At 56.2% G+C, this 22,471-nt stretch overlaps 2 protein-coding genes across 2 annotated transcripts in view; both read right to left on the reverse strand.

The window, feature by feature from the left end:
* Window positions 1-225: 225 nt before the first annotated feature.
* Window positions 226-21,619, reverse strand: Kdm6b (lysine demethylase 6B). The gene is made up of 24 exons (XM_028780038.1): window positions 21,520-21,619; window positions 14,733-14,845; window positions 9,915-10,045; window positions 9,523-9,667; window positions 9,294-9,435; window positions 9,003-9,101; window positions 8,685-8,904; window positions 8,505-8,597; window positions 8,261-8,422; window positions 7,951-8,169; window positions 7,521-7,862; window positions 5,266-7,436; window positions 5,036-5,162; window positions 4,824-4,929; window positions 3,772-3,977; window positions 3,606-3,670; window positions 3,453-3,524; window positions 3,209-3,357; window positions 2,949-3,063; window positions 2,680-2,867; window positions 2,388-2,529; window positions 1,888-2,014; window positions 1,629-1,799; window positions 226-1,543 (listed from the first exon to the last, which is right to left on the reverse strand). The coding sequence occupies exons 5-24, from the start codon at window positions 9,428-9,430 to the stop codon at window positions 1,520-1,522; spliced, it is 4,935 nt and encodes a 1,644-aa protein (XP_028635871.1). The 5' UTR covers window positions 9,431-9,435; window positions 9,523-9,667; window positions 9,915-10,045; window positions 14,733-14,845; window positions 21,520-21,619; the 3' UTR covers window positions 226-1,519.
* A 687-nt stretch (window positions 21,620-22,306) lies between these two features.
* Dnah2 (dynein axonemal heavy chain 2) overlaps window positions 22,307-22,471 on the reverse strand; it is a 121,612-nt gene continuing 121,447 nt past the window's right edge. Inside the window, 1 exon segment of the mRNA XM_028780159.1 lies at window positions 22,307-22,461. Coding sequence (XP_028635992.1) covers window positions 22,307-22,461 — 155 coding nt within the window.

A 22,471-nucleotide genomic window follows, 5' to 3' on the forward strand; every position in this document is an offset into this window, starting at 1 on the left:
CTGCCCCTCCCCCGGGGCAGTCTCTCCCCACCCCGCCCCCCACTACCTTATCCTGGAATGCGGCTCTGGGATTAGGCATCCTCATCCTAAGGAGCAGACTGTGGTTCTGGACATTCCACAGGCTCCTCCGGGAGGGGCTCGCCACCTCCGGGGGCTGCACTGCCCTCCCATCAGTCCCTCGACCCTTCAACTGATAAGCTTCACAGCCATCATCAAACACAAGGGTCTTTTTTTTTTCCTGCTTTTATTTTTAATAATATTCTCACACAAAAATCACCGAAAATAGGGTAGGGATGGGAAGCCCCCTCTGCCCCCGGGGCAGAGAGACAGTGCAGTGCGAGGGGGCGGGACTGTAAACCCCCCCCACCCCTCCGCAGCCCCAGCGGGAGAAAAAACGAACTAAGAAAATGAAAATAAAGCCCCAGAGAAAATCACCCCAGGGTGTCCCTGCACCAGAGAGGCCCTGCCCTGGGATGTTTCACGCCCTTAAAAAAGGATGTGTGTGTGTAGGTGTCCAATGTTTTTAAAATGGCCGAGGCTGGGCAGGACAGGGTTCCTTTTCCTCATAGTTCTTTCTTTAAAACTTTTTTTATTTTATTTATTTATTATTTTTTTACAAAATACCATTTCAGTTCCCACTTCTTCCCCTACAGTACAGGAGTCGCTCACCCTCAGGTGGGGTTGGGGTCGGGTCAGGAGTAGGGGTACTGGTCCAAGAAAGTGCAGGACGTAGGGGAGGGGAGCAGGTTTGAGCACCATGAGAGCCCGGCTGAAGCCGCGGGCGGGCGGAGACGGACGGGCCAAGCCCGGACATATACTGGGGCGCAGGGAGGGCCCAGGAGTGGGCCTCCCAAAGAGGCAGGAGGGATGGCTTGGGGGTGTAGGAGGTCAGGTTCCCCCCCCCAAAAAAAAGAAAGAAAAAACAAAAAACCCAAAAATGAATAAATAGAGGTGAGTGGGACTGTTATAAATTAAAAACCAAAAACAAAAATACGAATCATAACCAAGTGAATAAACAAAAGACATATACAGGGATCACAGCTAGCATTGGAAGTAAAAAAAGGAGGTCCTGGGGGAGGGGTAAAGCCCATAGAAAGAATCTCATTAAAAACCTCGGCTGCCGAACGTCTATGTACACAACGAGCCGCGAACGTCTGCGCCGGCGGGCGGGCGGGCGCGCGGCGGGCAGGCTTGAGGGAACCCGTATGTGACCCCCGCCGCCGCCGGAGCCTGGTCCTTGTGTCTGTTGCTAGAAAGGCCAAAGTCGGTGAGGGGAGGCGCTGGTGGGCGAGGGGCTGCCAGCCCCCTCCCCGTCTCCCATTTTTTTTCCTTTTTTTTTCCTCGTATTTGTTTAAAAAAATTTTTTTTTCTTAATAAATTAAGTGAGGGGAGCTGCCAATAGGGTGGAAGGGCTGGGCCCGACCCCCTTCCCGGCCAGAGGCGGGACCTAGGTCCAGCCCAGGCGTGTGCTGGTGGCCCCGCCGCGCCCAGCGTGGGCGGGCGAGCGGGGCGTCCGGCCTCATCGCGACGTGCTGGCGGGAGCCTGCGGGGAGAAAGTGGGCGGCTTCAGTGGTGGGCCGGTGGGGCTGGCCGCTCCCGCGCCCCATCTGGAGGCCCGGCGCTCTCACCAGTGTGAAGGCATCGTAGGCCTGCGCCAGCTCCTCTGTGCGGTACTGCTCTAGCACCACCACGCCCTGGAGGCCCGCGCTGCGACGGCGCGCACAGCCCTCGCAGTGCACCAGGTACGTGTTTCGGCTGCCGTTCTCACTTGTAACGAACAGGATGTTGAACACCTCCACCTGGCCAGGAGGAAGCGGCTATCACTAAGAAGTCACTACTTACTACTGTTAGGAACCTTCCAGGCAGAGGGAGAGCTTGAACACTTACGTCGCATTCGTTGCAGTAGTAGGCAGGCTCGTCCTTGACGCGGCCTTGGTAAGCGATTTTCTTCCCTGCCCGCACCAGGCTCTCCCGCTGCACCTGACAGTGCTTCATTGACTGCAGGAGGCAGAACCTGAGCAAGACCCATAAGGTGGGTGTTGAGACAAGACTCCAGAAGGGGTGCCAAGGCTGGAGGGTGGCAGATGGTCAGGGGTGAAGCTCCTGAGACCCTAGCCTCCTGGACTTCCCTGGGCAGCCCTCCCTTTTCATTTGTGAGTTGCATTTCCTGTCTTGACTACGTCACACTTGACATTTCAAGGTTTTATGTATGTGTTTGGACCACAGGAAACAGGCTATGAGATGAGAATAGGGCTTTTGTCAGGCTCCCCAGCACAGTAACACTTAAGAACATGCTGCAGACACAGGGGAGGAGTGAGGAGTCAGGAAGAACAAGGGTAGAAAAGCAAGCCAGGTGGAGGTGGGCTGATAACCAAACAGGGTCTCACTTGATCATCTTGAACAAGTCAGGGTCGCTGATCTTCACCGTTCGAGCTACGTTCCAGGACACATGAATCATGGGCACAATGGACTTGACGTTCTTCACCTCGTTCCACTCATAGCGCTCCAGAGCCAGCTGGTACTGATAGGCTGTAGGCCAGAGGAAGTAATGCAGGGTTTTCAACCAGCCCCCAGCCCCTTCTTCCTTCAGACTCGGATTCTCCAAACCCAGCTCTCCCTAACAGGGTTCACTCCTCATACCCTTCACTGTACCACGATGACCCAACCCCAGCCTCTCACCAGTGAGGGGCCCCACGTTCCAGGCAATGTTGTTGCACCAGCCAGTAGCCTGCACCCAATGCACAGTCCCTGCATTAATCCACACCAGGTCTCCAGGGCGCTGCACGAAGCGGTAAACAGGAATATTGGACGCATAGAGGTCATCCAAGATTGGCCACCAGGAACCAGTCAAGTAGTCCACACCATGCCTGTGGAGTGGGCAGTCACAGGGTCAGGTGGGAAACCCAAGGTCCCGATGTGATGGGGTGACTAGTAAGGGTGGTGCGCACCGATCACAGAAGGCGCTGATGGTCTCCCAATAGTGCTCATGTACCGCGAACCACTCACAGTCCCCGGGGCCAATGTTGATATTGACAGAGCAGAAATTGTTATTCTCTTGGTGGCCTGCAGAGGGAGATAGAACGTCACGGACGTTCTGATGCCGGCGCGCACGGAGCGACAACCCCGCCCTTTGCCCTCATTGGCTAAGACCCGAAGCACGGAGTGTGCATAGTCAGCGCAGTGCGCATGCGCAGGGTGAAAAGCACACCTGGCGTTCGGCTGCCAGGGACCTTCATGTAAAGCTGCACAGTGTTCATGCCCAGGATGGTGTGGCCCACATGGCTGAGCATGTTGCCTGTGGATGTTACCCGCATGAAGGCAGGCAGTTTCAGCAGCTCCTGTAGCTGTGGCTTCCACCTGTGGACACAGGAATGCCGACCAAGTTAAGAGGGTATCCCATACCAGTATCTAGCGGGGTTTCATCCTAGTTTCACTGGTCTAGCTTCACTGACCTCTTGGCATCAGACAGGTCGATGTTAGTGCCAAACTTGATGATGTGATGGTTCTTGGGGTCCGGTGCACTGCTGCTGGGGCAAAAGCACAGACAGGTTGGTGGCAAACCAAGGGAGAAGAGCGAAGCAGGAAGGGATAGAATTATACTCTACCTGGGGGAGGTTCCTGTAGTGCTGTCTGGTTCCTCGGATTCCTCATCCTCACTCTCCTTCTCCTCCTGCTTGGTCAGACAGGTACACAGGTCTGGGTCAGTGACTTCCTGAAGCCCACTGAAGTCAGAGCCCAGCACCCTTGTTCCCGTTTGTGCCTGATCCTCACCTGCAGTGACTCCTGGAAGGACGAGGCCTGGTACTGTGCATATTTAGCGATGGTGGTGTGTGAACGGGAGCTCTCACAAGGCCAGATCTGTCTGGTACCTGTCAGGTCCCAGTTCTCATCTGAGGGCTGCTGCACTTGGGTACGGACCTCCACTGTATGTTCGCCGCTTGCCTCCACCAGAGTCTTGGTGGAGAAAAGGCCTAAGTCTGAAGGGAGTGCCAAACAGGATGTCAATCGGGTCAGAAGGCTCGACTCACCCTCCCCTTCCTGGCCAGGACTCTGATGAAGTGGACATAGATTTAGCAAAACTCAGCACCAAGGAATAGGCACAAATCACAGCCCGAGGAAGCTAACAAGGCTGGCTCCTTCCCAGCCCCTTCTCCAGCTGCTTCATGCCTCAAGTGTCTCTACTAGAGTTCTCAGGCATGCATATGCCCACATGGTAGGCAGTCAATGAATGGCTCAAGTCAAAGATGTAGTCGAGCTTGGAATGTCTCCCGAACTGCTCCCTGGGAGGAGAGAATGCTGGGTATGAAGGAAACGAGATTTACTTTCCTATTTCTTGTTTTCTCTGGTTTTATACTGCTTAAAATTTTGCATAAAAAAAGGAAAAAACTAACCATGGATCAGAAGTAGTCTATAATTCATTTTTAATTCGTTTTTGTTTTATTTTGTTTTTTTAGAGACCTGGTTTCTCTGTATACCTCTAGCTGTTCTGGAACTCACTCTATAAGCCAGGCTGGCCTCAAACTCACAAAGATCTGCCTGTCTCTGCCTCCCCACTGGGATTAAAGGTGTGTGCACCTATTCACTAAGAAAGTCAGAAGAGTGACTCTAACTACTCCTGATCTCTCTTCCCATGTGCCCACTGCTGGGATGACAGAAAACCTCAAGGCTGGCTGACACACCACTCAGCACTCCTCAGAGATAGCCTGTGTGTGACCGAGTGCGCTCCTTCACTGTGGAAATTCTCTAAGCATGGAGGTGGTTCTCAAAGGGTCCCACAAACCACAATCCTTACAGCCTTGTGCATACTTTTTCCCCAAACTCACTGAGCCGAAGTGAACCAGCCAGGCCCCTGATGACCGTGATGGGGTTCCGAGGGTCTGTACAGAACTGTAGCAGGACTGGCGAGAAGGCATCTCGTTTGCTCTCCAACTGAGACAACCAGGAGATGGTGGGGTCAGAGCCCTTTCCCAGGCTCTAAGTACCCCAACTTAACCCTTCTGGGAAGGGTGGTTCTGAGGACAGACAGCATACATACATAGATGCTGGGTGTAGGGGGGTTGAGCTTTTCCCGGGGCAGCTTCTCCTCGGTGTTGATCTTCGGTTTCACAGACTGGGCAGGGGAAAGGTAGGACTCTCGAAATTTCCCTTTCACCTTGGCATTCCTGTGAGAAGACCATAGAATAAGGTCAGGAACATGGGGTAATGAGCAGGAGCCAATCCCCAGGACAACTAGGCAGCCTAGGGTATTATAGCCTCCAAACTCACTTGCTGGCACGCATGACATCAGCAGCACAGTGGCTGATGGTGAGGTCTGCCATGCGCAGCCGCCGCTCTTCCACCTCAGAGGCGATAAAGGTCTCCTTGTCCCCACTCTCTACCTTGATGAGCCTGATCTTCAGCTCCTTGGGAGGGCCCTCACTAAGTGACCGAAGCTTCAGCATATCTGCACGGCTCACACTTGGAGGCCCTGGAGCCTCCTCTCGAGTCTTCTTCCCAGGGACAGGAGCTGATGGGGGTGTTGGCTGAGCAGAGGGTGCAGGAGCAGGTGGGGGCACTGGAGCTGTGGGTGTCTTGACTTTGGAAGCCCCACCTGCATCAGGCCGGGCCTTCTCCCGGCCCTGGATCTCCTCACTCTGCAAGTCCAGGTTCCCCAGCACCCTTCGGCTTTTTTCTTTGGGAGCCTTGGCCTTGGTCCTCCCCTCACGGGCTCGACGACCCACACTGTCCCTACAGGCCCGTCTGTGCCGCCGATGCTCCTTCTGACGACGCTTGCCGCTACCTGGACCTGCTGCCGAGGCTGCCACCCCTCCACTCTCCTCCTTGGCCTGTGCAGGAGGCGGCTGTGGCTCAGTCCCACTGTCCACTGGGTCTGCTATGTCCACTGGGTCTGCTGGGTTGATGGCACTCCGGCCCACCCGCTCTACAAGGGTCTCACAAGCCCGACTGATTTCTTCTAGCACCTCAGACTCAGAACGAGCAGGGGGCAGCGGCAGAGGTGGGGGCAACTGGGCAGGGGTCACAGGGCCTGGTGCTGGCTCTTCACCTGCCCTGCGCTCCCGGGCCCAAGGCCCGCCTGAGGTAGAGAACTGAGATGACGAGGAAACAGAGGGCTTGGGGGAGCCCTGGGCGCCAGGGGCCACTGAAGTGGGTGGTGGGGCGGTAGCACCTGATGCAGGACTAGGGGAATACTGAGTGGCGGGCACAGACCCGGGCCTGGTTGAAACAGCTGGTCCAGTCCCCCGGTAACAGTACTTTTGTCCCTCAAGAACAGAGGCCAATGATTTGAGCAGGCTGGCTGGGCTGGCTGGTGGAGGTGGTGGGGGCTGTGGCTGGGGAGGTGGAGGAAACTTGGCTAGAGGCGGCGGTGGTGGCAGGGCTGGTGGTGGCTTCTTCTCCTCTTCTTGGGTGGTGGTTGTGGTGGTGGTGGTGGTGGTGGTGGCGGTGGCAGCAGCAGTGGTGGTGGCTGGGGCTGTGTCACTGGGAAATGGAGGCTGTAGAGACGCAAAGGGCTCTTTGAGTGGGGGTGGGGGAGCCACGCCTGCCTCCTGCTGCTGCTGCTGCTCCTCCTCCTTTCGAATGGATTCATCCAGCATCTTCATGATGTTAGCTAGCCCATCAGGTAGGATCTTGAATTCAGCTGGCTCTTCAAACTGGTCCTCCAACGGAGTTGGTGGAAAATCAAAGAGCCTCGGGCCTCGGGCGGGCAGCTCTCCAACCCCAGGTGGCACAGGCTGAGGGGCTTTACTCAGAGAGCCTGGGGGTGGCCCCTGCCCCACCTCGGGGGTCTTTGGGAAGGAGACCCTGGGCCGGGGGCTCTCCGAGCGCCTGAAGCTTCCTGAGGTATTTTGGTGGCAGGAGGAGGGAGGGGCTGGAGGCAGGGCAAGAGTCAGTGGTGGAAGCGGTGGGTCCTGGGAGCTCAAGGTTGGGCTGGATGGCCTGGGGAGGGTATCTATACTTCTGGCCAGATACGGGGGTGGTGGGAAGGACACAGGCCCAGTAGGACTACTGCTGTGGCTGTGGCTGTGGCTGCTGCTGCTGGTGGTGGTTGGGGGAGCGGGAGGGGTATGCGAATCCTGAGTGCCCACAGAAAAGCGGGGGTTTGGAGGCCCCAAGAAGCCATCACGGTGGGGAAGGGATGGGGGAGGAGGACGGGGAGGTCCCTCAGCACCAAAGAAGAGCTCCCCTAAGATCTCTCCTCCATCCTCTCGGGCTGAGCGGCAGGCTGAGCCCTTCATCCAAGCAGGGGGTGGTGGAGGGCGCAGGAGGCGAGGACACGGGGGTGGAGGGGATGATGGGGTCCCGGGTGGTAGGGATAAGTGGGGAGCAGCAGCAGGGGCCGTCAAAAATGGTTTCCGACTGTTGTGTGTGGAGGGACCCAGGCGGGTCTGGTGAGGGGAGATCTCCAGCGCAGGGTTTTGGTAATGGTCAGCGCCAGGCTGCAATGGAAAATGGAGAGGTCAGAGGGGTGTTCTGGTCCCTCAGACAACATCACCCATCCTCAGCCCAAGGTCATAACATACAATGCCTGGGCTCGGCTCCACACCCCGAAGACCAGTGTTGTTACTGCTACTGCTGCTGCTGCTGGTGCCGGGGAGGCCAGGGGGCCGGGAAGGGGCGTAAGGCACGCAGGCGGTAGATGCTGCTGGTGAAACGCTGGAGTCCATCCGCGACCTCTGAACTCTGCTCTCTCTAAGGTCACTTCCGGGGGGACGGGTGGCAGGCAGGCAGCCATGGCTCTCTGCTCCTGGGGGTCGGGGACCTGGACCAAGGGGTGTGGCCGGGACCAGCCGATGGCTGGGCGGATGAGCAGTGTAGGCAGGAGCTGGGTATGGATATGGGTGAGGCAGCGAGTGCCGCTGCTCCTATGGGAGATGAATGAGGTCACAAAGTGAAGAATGAAAAGAGAATTTACAAGAGGTAAAAGGTAACAGGTATTAAAGGGGGGCTCACCTGGCGCTCCGGGGGTGCTGAACCCTTGCGCTCAGGGCCCCAAGCATCTCCATGCAGGGTATTCCACAGCCCTGGCTTAGTCAGCTGAAATGGGGGGCTAATAGCCAGGCCAGGCAGCGGTGGTGGTGGTGGTGGTGGTGGTGGTGGTGGTGGTGGAGGTGGGGGTGGGGGTGGTGGTGGTGGTGGTGGAGGGAGTGGCAGACCTGGGGGAAGGCCAGCCTAAAAGAGAAGAGAGTATGACAGTCAGTCCTTACTCCTGGCTCCAGGCATCCGCTCGGCCTGCTGAGCTGTGAACAACCAACCCATCTACCTGTTCAGAGCTGCAGCCTCTCCTGCGCTTGCCGCCAGGGCTGAGGCCCTCCTCTCCTGAGGGGCCTGAGAGTGCTGCAGGAGGCATAGGCTGGACCACTGGGGGTTCAGCAGATCTCTTCACTGGAGGGCCCCCTCGCTTAGCCCCATAGTTCCGTTTGTGCTGAAAAGAGAGACATGGTGGTGTGAGTGCTGGCCTGCCGTGCGCGGCCCCTCTTCCCTCAGTCACATAGCCTCAGCCTCACCTCACCGTGCAGCAAATTCCACACCTGCTCTAGGGGGGGCAGGACCTTGGCTCTGTGCTGACAGGAACCAGCATGAAAGTTCCAGAGCTGGGCCTGGGAGGGTCAAGGGTCAGATGAAGATGAATTGGGGAAATATCCTAGAAGGCACAACTTAGCCACCTATGTCCTGCCTCATCCCACCTGCTGCAATCGGCCGATTCGGGGCCCCAGCTCGGCGAAGCTTCCTCCATAGCGAAGGGCCCTGTGGTAGCAGCATACGGCCTCCTCACTGTCATGCTCTGACTCATACAACTGCCCCAGCTGCTCCCATAGCCCTGGCTGGGCCGGCTCCCGGAGCAACGCCTGCACACAGCCATGGAGGGACTCCAACTTGCCATGGAGCGGTCTTGGGGTGGGTGTCCTATGGAGTAGAAGGGATTGGAGATTGATCAGGCTTGGGGAAACATTTTAAGGTTCCAACTTCCCTCCAATCCTAGAACTCTTCAATCCCCTACTTACCCAGGAGCATAATAGGGTTTGTTAGGATGCCCAGAGCTACTGCCATGAGAAGGGGGTAAAGGAGCAGGGAGTGGGGGCTGCCCAATGCTGGCAGAGCACCTGTAAAGAGAAAGAGTTGGTTATGCACTGCCAGAAGTACTCCTCCCCCTAGAATGGAGTAGTCAGAGGGAATAAGAGCAGAGGAGGCTGGCATCTGGACCCACAACAGAAGGAAAACCCATGGAAAACAGCAATGGACAGAGAGGGCTGGAAGAAATGCCTGCAGATAAAGCTAATGGTCCAGATTCTCACCTGCCTCCAGGCAGCCATGAGCTTCGGGGAGGAGGATGGGGTGGACAGGAGCTCCAAGCCCCAGCACAGCTCAAGCCCCCAAGGGCAAAGGCTTCCCGTGCAGAGCGGGCCCCTGGAGGATCCACTGCCCGATGCATCCAGCCTAAATCAGAGACGAGATCACGCTCTAGCTGGGAAGCAAAACATTCAGCTGTGTTTTCTGCTAAACCAGTTCCAATCTTTCCCTTACCAGGTCAGCAGTGGCCCCAGGAGCCCTGGAGATGGGGCACAGCCCCCTGCCCCAGCTCTCTGGCACGATGGTCCAGTTCCCAACTGCCCTTAACAAGAGTGTTCACTGTTTCCAGGTGACAGTCTCTGGCCTTCTGCAACCAATTCTACAGAGAGAAGAAAAGAGTGCACTGAAGTTGCCAACACAGTGAGGGCCCAAAGGCTGGTCTGAACTGTCAGTGCAGAAAGACTGAGAGCAAGGAGCCAGGGCAGATACCGGCATAAGGAGCCTCTAGAAGCGCGCAAGTAGGGTAACAGGAATATGGGACAAATAGCGGGGAGTTGGCGATGGGAACAACCCAGCCGCCGCACTGTCTGACAGGCTTCCAATCCTGAGCCACTAGGGCGACCTACCGCGCGCTTGCTTACAGCCTCCGTGGGAGCGTCCTCTCACAGCTTCAAGAGCTTCAGAAATTTAGCCAATCACCAGACTTCTCTATCCCCAGAAAGCCAATCATCACCCTTGTCTCCGCCTCAGTAACAGCCTAGCAGGAACCAATAGGAATAAGGTTAGCCGGGCACTGACCGGCCTCCGGAGGAGGGGCGGCAGGGCCGGTCAGACAGGCTCGCCCTAGGGTGACCCCGATGTGACCCTAAGGTTCCCACCTAGGGTCCACATCTCCGATCAGAAACTGGTAGCCCGCAGGGCAGTAACAGCAAGCTAAGACTGAGAGTGAGGAAATCATTCACTAGCCGACCTGAGGGCAAGCCTCACACATCCACCGAACTGGCAACGGTCCCCGCCAGACTGTTCAAGTCGTCCTCTGCCTATCCACCCCAAGGACGGACAGCAGACCAAGGCGAAACGCAGACAAAGGCATCGCCACTCCTAGTTAATTCACATCACCCAGCGATTGACTCTCCACTCGATCACCCCGGTAGAAATGCTTAGATCTAGCAATCAGCAGACCCAGCACCCAGGCCCTCCCGCGCCTCTATCAGAATGCTCCACCTCCAGCGCCTGACCCTGTCCTAAATCATGGTCAAGTCCCCAGTCTCATACCAAGTTCCTCCAGCTCCTCCACTTTCCCTGGCTCTGAGTCTTCAGTATCGGTCGACCCCCTCAGGCAGTCCCCCCAGCCCTCCAACTTCTGGGAAGCTGAGCACCGTGGAGTGGCCCCTCTCTCGTGGCTCCTGTATCCTCTATGCCCTTTCCCTGCCGGGGCCACGCGGTTCCCCACGGCCCACGTGGCCCCCACCCCCCCCAAGGGAGGGGGGATTTCGGGGGTTGCCCGTGACGTGGCTACTTGCGCAGCGGAAGCAGTGTGTGTAAGGGGGGGGTCCTTCGGGAGGGAAGGGAGGGGAGGGCGGGGCCCAACAGGCAGTGACATCACCCCTGTCCCACTCTCACCGCCTACTCCCTTAAAGAACCCAGAACCCGTTTCACTTCCTCCTTCACGCCACCCCCTCTTACTCCTTCCCGTCGAAGCTGACTCGACCCACAACGGGCACTGTACTCCCTTTCCTAGGCACGTTCCCTTTAATCTCAGCTTTTCCCTCTCGACTCTTAGAGTCCAGAAGCTGCTACCCTGCGCATACCCCAGGTCCCAGCAGGTAGGGAGCCGACTCCGCTCCCGGGATCGGTCCATTGAGAGTCTAGAGTACAAAGAGCGGCGAGAGGCTAGTGTCGAGTACAAAGCCGCGGGGGCGGGGCTAGCGCTCCAGCTGGAGAAAGCGCCGGGCAGGAAGCCGGGGGAGAGCGCGCGGCGAGGGGTTGGGGGCGGCTGGAAAGTTCGCCTTGGCCGAGAAGTCTGCACCGTGAGGAAATTTCCACCCAGCCCACAAAGTAGAAGGGTTTCTGGAGAGAACTATCTTCCCTCCCGCTGGGGCAAGGTCATCTGTTCATGAAAGTGCTTAGACCCTACAGATCCCGCAGGCTGATCCGGCCCCGGTAGGAGCTTGCGATCCGCGGACTACTCAGTTCACGCGGAGAACTCAGGTCAGAACTCTCTTGAGGCTGCAGTCTGTCAGTTACCAATCCCTGGGACAAGTACAACGCTAAACTGGTCAAGTGCAACCCAAACTGGCTGCCCCAGTCAAGCCCTGCAGGGGTAGAGAAACCAGACGGACACAAACGGCAGCTTGGGGTACCAGATCCCTGTTAAGGAAGTGGTGCCCAGAACTCAGCTAGTTACCAGGAAATGCAGCTTCCCCTTCTGCGATGATGACACTTCCCTCTACCACTTCCCCTTTCCCACGGGGAACTGACTCAGCTTTCCCTAAACTAGCCAGTTCCGTCCCTCCAGCCCTCTTGATCTTCAACCTTTATCCACAACCTCCCACGACGACACCATGGACTACAGAACGCTCCAGAACAAAACTTCCTGTGCCCTAAGCACAATCTTGCCAACTACCACGAATCTGTGTCCCCACCAGGGACACAGGCGCCTGACTTCCCATCCGCCCCACGAACAAAGCCTTTCTCAGGGTCTGAATCAGGCTTGGGGTGGGGGAGAGTGAGTCACTCCGAAAACCATCCCCGTTCCCACTGACTCAGCCCCCGCCTCCCTCAACTCACACAGACACACAGTCAGAGGCAGACACAACTCCTCAGCCCACATACTGCTCACCACTGGTCCCGCGGAATTTCCCCTCTGTCTCCCTCAAGCCGGCCCCACCCCGCGCTGGGCAGCCCCGCCGCCGCACTCACACCTGTTCCTCAGTCGCCGCCGCCGTCGGCTGGCTCGCCGTCCACTCTCACCTCCACTCTCGCTTTGAGGCAGGAATGGCCCTCCCCGACTCCCAGTGCTCATACTAACCAAGGGGAGGGGACAACCAGGGACAAGCACAAAGACAGACACCCACAGACTCCTCGAAGACAGACGGAAAGCAGACGCACACGTCCAGGGCCAGGGTGGATGGCCGACACTCTCCCGAGGCTGACAATCAGCCTTCCCAACCCGACCTACAGCCCCAAAAACCCGGCTGCCCAGAAAGGGTTAATTCCACTTGAGTCGAAACCACGCCCTCTCCATCCGGGCACTCCCGGTAAAGCCAAGCTCCGCCTCCCGCATCCGGGATCTGGACTCTAGGACTTTAACCGACCCCCCCACCCCCCTTTAGTCCCAAGAGAGAACTACTCCGTCAATCACACCCATTTAACTCTCTCTGGGCTTGGGTCAGAAGAGCCCCTCCGCGCAGCCCACGGAACACGGGGTATAAAGAGGGACGCTTGGCACGAGGCCTGCAACCCACAAGCAGACATTGGACGACCAAAGACACCAGACCCCGCAGACCGATTTTTCCTGAACGTGCATTTAGCCAGCACCCACCGGCTCGAAGGTGGGGCGGATCCAGAACTGACCCCCGCACGGCCCATTCCTTCGCAGTCTTCTTTCGGCATGGCGGAAGCTACTAAGTTACCGGCTCGCTTCTCACCTGGGAGAGCCGGTGGGAGAGGGAGGGCTGCGGGCTGAGGCTCCGCAGTGACTCAGCCACCCGGGCAGGCCGCCCGCCCGGGATTCCCTTCCCGAGCCTTCCCCGCCCCCATCGAGAAGTGACAGTGCTGGCCCCGGCGCGCTGGCCCGCTATGTGTCACTGCGGGTGTTTGTGTCTGCCTCTGACTGGGCGCTGTGTTCACCAGTCAGTCTAACAGGGTCGACTGTGTGTGGGTCTTGGTGTCTGTTTGCACCTGCATATCTGCTCATCTTGTCTCCCTCTGTGCCTGTGTCTGGCGCGTTCCTGTCATTATCCCTGTCTACATGACTCTGCGAGGCTGTCTCTTGTCTGTGTGTCTGGTTGGCTCCTGTCTCAGTCTTTTGTCTGGGTCTGCCTCTGCATCACTGTGGTGATCACGTGTGTCTGTGCACATGCCCTTCTGTGTTTGCCTTCTTCACGTTCTCAGAGCCAGGGAAACGTTGGAGGCAGGCTTGAGGGGTTCTTAACTCTCTGGAATCCTGACTTACTGGGTCGGTGATCCTGGTTAGACGATTCTTTGGGGCTCTGTCTGCGTTTAATCAAGTTCAGGCCCATTCCTCCACATCCTCTCTTGAATCCTCACAGCTTCCTGCAGTTACCATGATGCAAAGTGCTATCATTTACCCAATGGTAGGCATTGTGTTAAACCTTTTACATACACCTTTTACTCTTCCCCAAAACCTGGCAGAGGAGGTACTTGATTGCCCTGTTTTAGGACCGAGAAAACAGGCTGCGGAAGGCTTGGTAACTCAACCGAGATCATTCTCAAATGAGCAGACAAGCCGGGCTTCTTTCCACACCTACATCTTCTACACTGCTTCTGACCTGTTCGCCCTCAGTTTTATCCTTGCATGCTACCTCCTAGACCAGCCTTCCTCTCTCTGTTACTATCTCAAGTGTCTCATATCCTCCAGAGTAGATGTGGGTAGGAGGCTCTGCAGCAGATCTCAGAAGCCGTAGGTTTCTTGGCAGTGAAGCACTACATTCCCTTAAAACATTCATTCAACACAAATCTACAAAGGCGCCTCAATGTGCGAACTGTCATACTAACCAGGACACATAGGGAAGAGCAGTCCTACTCAAGAAACTCAATGAGCAATGGGGGAAAGCAATGAAGAATCTTAGGTCTCCAGCTTAGGGAAAATTCCTTTCTACTAGGGAGATGAAGTGGGGCCTTGGGAGGAGACTGGCAGAAGCAGGTCTGAGGAAAAGCAGGAGTTATGAGTTAGGTGCACAAAGCAAATCTACAGTGCATCATGGAGAGAATGGGCCAAGGAGCAACTCAGAGGTGAGATTAGAAGACGGCCTTGAGAAGCACTGGCTAGCTGCACGGCAGTGGTGTGTAACACCTCCTGACATCAATTCCACACACCCTTTATACGCTTGGGGGGAAAAGCCTTCCCCTTCACAAGAAATTCCTCCGGGCTATCACACACATGTCTACATTCAGCCTGCAATCCCTAGCTTTCTTCAGTCCTGCTTCGTTCCTTGTGGCACTGGGGGTGGGGGTTAAGGGGTTTTCAGGTGGTAGGGAGGCCAGTGAAGTACAGGGATAAACCATTCCTAGGAGATAGAGGGGCGCTCCATAACCGTGGAGGGCTGAACCATTCAAGCACCACATGTTGGGGGGAGGTTCAGAGTTGGGCTGGACCATTCTGATGAGTGAGCATGAGCCAGATCATAGCAAAGATTTTCAAGCATGCGGTGAAGAGTTGGACATGGGGGACGGAGGTGACACTCAGAAGCCAAGCTTACCAGATGGAGTTGGAAGTGGACTGTCTCATTGGAACAAGCACTCCAGCAATGGGGTACAGCAGAAGTCCGTGGGCTGGGTCTTGCTATGAGGCTGACATGGTGCCTGGGGGAACCTAGAAGAAAAAAATTTCAGTTAGAGGTAGGATCTCCCAGAGTAGAGGAGTTCCCTTCATTCTTTGCTCGCTCATTGAGAAACCAGGCCCTAGAGGTCAGATGAGATGGGAGAATCAGTTTCCATGGCAACCTGGAAAAAAGCCATCTTCCAACCTTCCCTTTAGGAAGCAGCCTGGTTCAGGTGGTAAGGGAGTATACTGTAGCACCTCAGTGCCAACCATGTCCTCTTCTGACTGGACTGACATTCTGGTGCAGGCCCAGTTACAGGGGACACCTACAGTCAAGCAACCTTGGTTGTGACCCCAGGGCATCTGGACCCTAGGCCTTCAGTTCTGCTACCCTAACAAGACACCAGATAGCCAACACCACCTTTTGGACTCTGACCCTTCTCATTCCCTTAGATTGGTGTAGGCAGGTCCTGGCAAGTGGCACAGGTGGTCAGACAAGATGAACGAGCCCAACAGGGAGAAGCCTTCTTCCTCTGCAAGAACTGTGACTCTGGGCCTGAGCTAAGTAGTAGCCTCTGCAGCAGGTTTCCTCCATGTCACCTCCAAGGCCATATCCTGTTTCTCCATCACCTCCTTCCTCTATGTGGCCCAAGGAGGTAATAGGGGCCCACTCACTTCCCTCCCAATCCTTAGATACAAAGAGCTAGATATATTAATACAAGTCTAGGGCTAAGACTCGGGCGTTGCTGATAGCAGGGGTCAGACCACAGTCAAGCCTCGCCTCACACTCACTCCTTCGGGACCAGTGTTTCCCCCTGGCCCCAGAACCCAAACACATGGGCTCTCTATCTGGCCTCTCCACTTCCTGGCCTTCCAGCCCCCATCTTTCCCCCTGCCCCAGAGACTTAGGCCTCTGGCCTCCATGATGCAATGCACTGCAAGCTTTTGTAGCTGCTGATGACACTGCCTCCAGGGAAGTGTTATTTCTGACCTAACCAAGGCCCTTAAGGGGCAGTGGTCAGCTGCAAGCTGAGAAGACTGGATTGGCTAGGACCTCCTGGAGAAAAAATGCTAGAGGCCAGAACCCTTCCGGACAGGGAGGCAAATTCAGGACTAAGGTGCTTACCAAGCAGTTGACAGCATTTGTGGATGTGGGATAGGTTAGCCTACAAAGGAGAAGGGGCCCCCCAGGCCAGACCAAGGGGGTCAGAAGGGTGTGTGTGATGGGTGTCTGGACAGAGAGTGGGGGAGGGCCAACAGCCATTTAAAGGGCCAACCTCAGAACTTTAATCCCTTACCAGCCTTGGCCCCAAGCAGGAGGCTGTAATTCATCTGTCCAACAGCTGGGGTGGGGGTGGGGGGGCATGTGCATGAGGAGGAGGAGCTGGGGCCTTCTTGTGCAAAGAACCAAACAACAAAAGGGGAAGCTGAGGGCCAGCTCTAAAGTGCCCAGGTCACCCTGCTGGCCTGCACATCTGCCAGTGGCCCCCACCTGGTGGCCCATAGATCCTGTAGTTCAGACTCACAGATTCTTGGTCATGGAGTCAGAGGGCTCAACTACCACGGGGTTCTGGAGAAAGGCCAGACTGAGCACCCTCAGGCCAGGCTGTCAAGCCCTTCTTGCACCTTTCCAGCCATAGTAACTGTCCTGGAGACCTGCAGGCCCAGTCCCAGACAGCCTCGAATGCCCTCCTCACCAGCCAAGCCTCTGTAGACACAGCCTGCCAGCTCCCCCTCCTGCCAGCACAGGGTGGCAGTGGCCACACCAAGGCTGTCCCTTTAAATCATTACCACCCCTGACGGTGTGGACAAACCAAGGGCCCTGCCCCCCAGGCAGGCAGCTTGCCACCACCCCCCCAGTCCCCAGATATGTAAGGGCCATTTAAAGGGACATCAGAGAGGCAGCCTGGTCTCTAACAAATCCCCACCCCCTCCTCACACACACTCACAGCCCCTGTCTCCAGCAACACACAGCCCCCCTGCCTCTCCATAGGGCCCCCAAATTCCGGTTTTCTCTCACCCCTAGAGACTGCTACGAGGAGAATGGGGCAAGGGAGACTGGGGGGAGCCATTAAAAGATAAGGACTCCCTCCTCCCTCAGAGCCCCACGAGACTGGTCGGAAGAAACCAGCCTGAGAAACATCGAGACAGAACCCCAAAAGGTGCCTCGGCCAGAACAGGGGAGCACACACTGTGGGGTGGGGGGAAGGGAGTCAGGCTGCACAAGACGGAGGGTGGCGGAGCCAGCAGGCGACAAGCCCAACTCGAAGAAATGGAACAAGGAGGGCTGGGGGAAAGGCAAGGCCCGGGAAATCGGGGAGACGGAAAGGGGTCGTCCGGGAGGGTGTGGAAGAAAATCAGACAGGGGGAGGGAAAGCCAGGCCAGGGTTACCTGCTGGGTGTCTGTCCCCCGGCGGTGCCCCCAGAGTCCGGGTAGGGAGGGGGAAGCAGCAGGGGGGGGAGTGGGGGCTGGGGGCGGGGGAGACGGTCCCTCCTCTGCCTCCTGGGCCTGCCCCGGCGCTTGCAGCCTCTGCCTCCCTCCCTCCTCCTCCCCGTCCCTGAGTCCCGGAGTCAAACAAAGAACTGTAGCAGGCTCTCCCCAACCCCCTCCCTCCCTCCTCCTCCTCCTCGTCCTCCTCCTCCTCCTCCACCTCCTCCTCCTCCCCTCCCTCCCCACCAGCAGGCTCCCTCCTCCTCCCTTCCGGTCTCTTCCTTTAACTACCCGCTCCCCCAGCCTCCCCCCACTAGTCTCTCTCCACCCACCCACCCACCCCAACCTTTTACACACCCCTTTAGCCTAGCCGTGTCCCCGCTAGGGAAACTGTGGAGTCCCTTTGCAAAATGAAGGGCTCCAGAGAGCAACATGGGAGGGAACCAGGGTATCGCTTGAAAATCACAAGCCACAATGTAATTATTTTAACAACCAAAGGAATATAGTCTTAGCTATTTTTTAGGGGCGGAAAAATAAGCCTAAAGAAAGAAATACAAATCTGACTAAAGCCCACATCAAATAAGGTACATAAAGTAGTCGTTGCTAATCCCCGACACCCCCACACACAACACACACTGCAGGTAGCGAAATTCTCCACTCTTTATCCAATCCCCAGCGAGGGCTACTTTAAAACAGGTCCACCCACTATAATAACTAACACCATTTAATAATACGTATTTCATGACACTCATTCGTTATTAATTTTATACCGACCACTGTGCTAAATGCTTTGCATAAATTATTTCACCACCTCCTCCCATTAGCTAGAAGGTAAGTATTGATATTTAAATGTCCCAGGTGAGGATAGGAGATTTGGAGAGGTTGTGACTTTTCCCATTTAGTGGCAGAGCTGAGATTAGAATCCAGGTTTGAGCCGACAGTCCAAATTCTAAGGCACATGAACGGAGATGCTGTAATGCCATCACCAACTCCAAGATTTGACAGAGGGCAGCCATAACTATCACTAGATTTCTCTCTCAAAAGTGGGCAATGAGCCGGGCGGTGGTGGCGCACGCCATTAATCCCAGCACTTGGGAGGCAGAGGCAGGTGGATTTCTGAGTTCAAGGCCAGCCTGGTCTACAGAGTGAGTTCCAGGGCAGCCAGGGCTATACAGAGAAACCCTGTCTCAAAAAAAAAAAAACCAAAAAAAAAAAAAAAACAAACCCGTGGGCAATACCAGAAGCTGATCCACCTACCTGCACAGATAAAGACCTTGACTTTTCAGCCTAACCCTGTTTCCTCAGTTTGGTGAGGGGAGGTGAAGGGGGTATCAGGAATGAGCTGGAGCGGACACTCACATACAGATCTTCTCTTAGGGGCAGCTGTCTTGCAACTACACTCACTTGAGCTCAAGATGGGAAAGGGGCAACATGACACTGGGCCATGCAGCAGGTGGGAAAGTAAAAAGACTTCCAGGAGACTCTTTCAAGGGAGCACGGGAGGGAGTTCGGGGGTGGTACTGGGGACTGGAGAGGAAGTTTTTCATGGCAATCAAGGAAGAAAAAAAAGAGAGAGAGAGAAAAAAAAACCAGATTCTCTCAAGCCAGGAAAAGGGCAAAGTCTTTCACGCCACACCACACCCGCGCCCCTCCCCCTCACTAAACTCCAGGCCAGGGTTTCCCACCTGCAGGATGCTAATGCCAAGGGGAAGGAAAGGAGAAAGAGATGGCACGGGACTGGAACGGGATTCCGGGCAGAGGTGGGAGGGAATGGAAAGGGGAGGAGATCGCATTGCCTGGCAACCGTCCCGGGGCACGTGCACTAGTGACATCATCCCAGGCCACCTCGAACACAGACCTTTGACTCCTACCAGGGCAAAGAAGCTGCTGGCTGGCTAAGTTTCCTGAGAAAATAGATTTAGGAATTCTGGGAACCCAAAGAGGAGACGAAAGAGGGAACCCAGGCGTCCTGCCTTTCTTTATCTCTATTAACCCCAGCAGAACTAATCCTGGGGAATCCGGTCATTCGCCTGCCTCCTCCTCTCAGCCTCCAGCCTTGACCTCCCAACCCACATTTCTGACTGTCCTGACACGCCCCTCGGAAATACTGTGCCTTCTTTCTTCTGGGCTCGATCCCTGGTTAGGGGCGGGAGACTAAGGACGGGGCACCAACCAAGTCCCGCGGGACTCCGTCTGCTATCGGCAGGATCCCTTGTGCCCCAGCTGGCCGCCAGCCGGATTCTGTCTGGGTCCCCAACTCTCCCGCCCCTCCCGCGCTGTTCCAGGGCGGAGTCTGTGGAGTTGAAATCAGGACACCGAGAGGAAGAGTTATATAACCCTCTGGAGAAGCAGAGAAGGACGAGTGGAGACGGGGACAGACAGCCCGAAAGGAGCCAGGGGAGGTATAAAGAACGCTAGAGTGTGCTTGGAGGAAATGTTAAGGAAGTGAAGGGGAAGGTTTGGTTTGCCTATCAAAAAACAGAAATTTACAAGAAAAAAAAATGGGCATAATGACCCTCTGGCCAAGAAAGTCACCTGGACCACAAGGGGCTTCTCACAGTGTCCTGCCGTGTCACTAACTGCAGCTAGGCCTGGGTGGGCTAAGCCTCGGGAAGGGGCGCTTGTACCCACTCGCTTTCTTTTGTGGAAACAACCTAAGCTAGAGCTCGGGAAAGCCGTGACTGAGCCTAGGGGGCCCGGAAACCACAGCTCCGCCCAGCCCACCTGGGAGCTTGGGGCGCCAGCTGGGGGTGGCAGTGGGGAACACAGGTAGCGAGCCTTCCCATGAGGGCTGGGCTGACATTAACAGTCAACACCCGGCTAAAGAGCGCAAACCCACCCAGACGTCTGGGCCCGCAGGGGTTGAGAAACACAACCCTGGACTAGTTTGCAAACAGACTGACGACCTGAGGCAAAGGGGGGTAGGGGTGGGGAGACGACTCGCCGCGCAGGCGCAAGAGACTGTCTGGGCTCGTGCGGTAGAGGGGTTGTACAGGGAGTGAAGCGTGTGGGAGTGCACGTGCGGATCCTGGGTAGCCACCGCCTCCCCCACTTCCACCTCCTCCCTCTCCCTCTTTCAGGCTCTCTATAATGACAGCTCCCCATTGGTCACTAGGGCCCTGACGTAGTCGACGTTCGCTAAAACGGATTGGACTGGAGAGAGTGAGTTTGGGAATCTGTCGGTGGCCGTTCGTTAGCCTGTTACTCTGGCAACTGAGCAAACAACCCTGGCAAGCAACGGAGATCCCACCTGCCTTCCTCTGAACAACCAGAGTCCATTCCTATCGCACCTCAATTAGTTACTTCTCTTCGAGAGTTCTCATTGCCCGGAACTAGGTGTTCTGCCTTCCCCACACTCCAGTCCCCCACCCCAAGACACAATCACAGGCCACAACAAGCCGGAAAGCAATCTGCAGTTTAGTGACCAACTCAACACACTTGCCACTTCACCACTGTTTATTCTAGACCGAAAAGCATAGTCTCTAGCCCTGTCCCTAGCTTCTGCTCTTTACCCGTATGCTTGTAATTTCCTGGGCCGGGGGCGGGTGCCAGACATGACAGGGAATCCATCAAAGGTGAACCTCAGCGCACCTTTCCCAAAGGTACGTGTCACAGCTATACCCCCCAACCCGCATGGCCCTCAGCTCTGGTGGGCGTCTCATCTTCGCCATCTCGTGGATACGTGGGAAAGGTTCAGCATGAATAAAGGACCAGAGCCCAGTGAAGGCTAGGGAACTGAAGACGGAAACGTGAGGAGGGCGCCGGGGTCTAGGGAAACGAACCAGGAGAGACCGAGAGCAGAAGATGCGGTGGAGTAGGGTGAGATGGGAAAGCTAGCGCTCCTGGAGGGGTGGTGAAAGTTGAGAATACATACACATCTTCCGGGAGAAAAGACCAGAAGGGAGCCTTCAAGTGGCCCGGTAACTGGAGGTTCACTTTGCCTGATCGCTTCTGATCTCAGTGGGCCAGCGCCTAGCCCTAGACCTATCCGCAAACTGTCTTGTTCCTCAGGACCGCTGAGCCCCGCCCTAGTGTCAATTCCCCATCCCAAGCGGGACTGGGATTACTCTTAGGCCCTCTTGACCTTTAGAGCCAAAACCACAGTTTTTCCACTACCTTTGCCTTGTTCCCTTTTGGGGGACTTGGATGTCCTGTGCCCCCACTTTGCCATTGCTTTTCTCAAGACCCAAATGGCCATCCCTAGCTCGACCTCTCCAGAGTCTGACGACCCGCCCCTCCCCCTTGGAAGGAGATGGTCTCTCTCTTTCCAAAAGTTCCTGCGGCTCCCCATTACCTGGTTCTGGGGGTCCCAGATAGTCAAGATCCTCAAGGCCTCTTGGGGGTCGAGCGGCCCCCCCTCCCATACAGGGGCTGGGGGGGCCGCTCCACCCGGTGGCGCAGTTTGATTTTCCAACACAAACACCCGCATCCGCCCCCCTTCCACAACCCCGCCCCAGACTCGTGGTCCCGCCCCTCAGCGCTGAAATCCCTCTCTCCAGCTCCGCCCTGCCCTCCGTCCGGCTCTCCTCAACTGTAGAGTCAGATGAGAATTCCGAGTAAGGATTGCAAGGCTTAGTTAGGGTGCAGTGTATAGAGACCATCCCCGACCCTTACCTGACAAATCTCTATTCCATTTGGATCCCGCGCCCTTCCAAAGCAAGCCCCGCCTCGCCTGCTCAAATCCTTCCCTGGAGAGTTAGTCACACCTCCTTTAGGCCTGACGGGCATGTAGTTCAAAGCCACGCCTCCTCTAGAGGCCACCCCAACTTCCCCTTCTCAGTTCTGGCTGTAACAGGTCCTTTCCAGAAGTAAGTCTCAGCTTCCCTCCCTCCTCCGGTTTCCTTCACCCCCAACACACACTAAAACACCATCATTCCATTGAGAGACTTGGGGCTTGTTTTTGCACGTGTTTTACTGAGCTGAGCTCCAATACAAGTCTTCCGCCTTTACCGCTAGCACCACTAGGTACCGTCGGGGCACCATTAGATGCTGGATTCAGATAAGATCAAAGCCTGGGAGTTCCAGCTTTAGCTCAAGATCCTAAGGCTCCCGACCCCTCTCAAGCAGGAAAGAAGGGCTCATCAGTTGTCCAGGCTCATCAGTAGAGCAGTGCCCCTCTTAATCCAGTGATCAGATGTCATGGCTCCAGATCGGAGATCGATGCCTATGACAAAGGAGGCTCTATCTGCGCTGCCTGCCCGGTTGGGATAATAATAACAGGGACAGGAGTACATGCCTACGGGAGA

This window comes from Grammomys surdaster, unplaced genomic scaffold, assembly GCF_004785775.1.
Source record: "Grammomys surdaster isolate TR1022 unplaced genomic scaffold, NIH_TR_1.0 364, whole genome shotgun sequence".
NCBI lineage: Eukaryota > Metazoa > Chordata > Mammalia > Rodentia > Muridae > Grammomys > Grammomys surdaster.

Bases quoted from the DNA above. Each gene is read 5' to 3' on its own strand.
- Kdm6b (XM_028780038.1), bottom strand. From the start codon at position 9,430: ATGCATCGGGCAGTGGATCCTCCAGGGGCCCGCTCTGCACGGGAAGCC. The intron at 7,437-7,520 runs GTATGTTATGAC...TTTCCATTGCAG, and splicing joins TGGAGCCGAGCCCAGGCATT to CCTGGCGCTGACCATTACCA. The intron at 4,930-5,035 runs GTATGTATGCTG...TGGTTGTCTCAG, and splicing joins CCCCTACACCCAGCATCTAT to TTGGAGAGCAAACGAGATGC.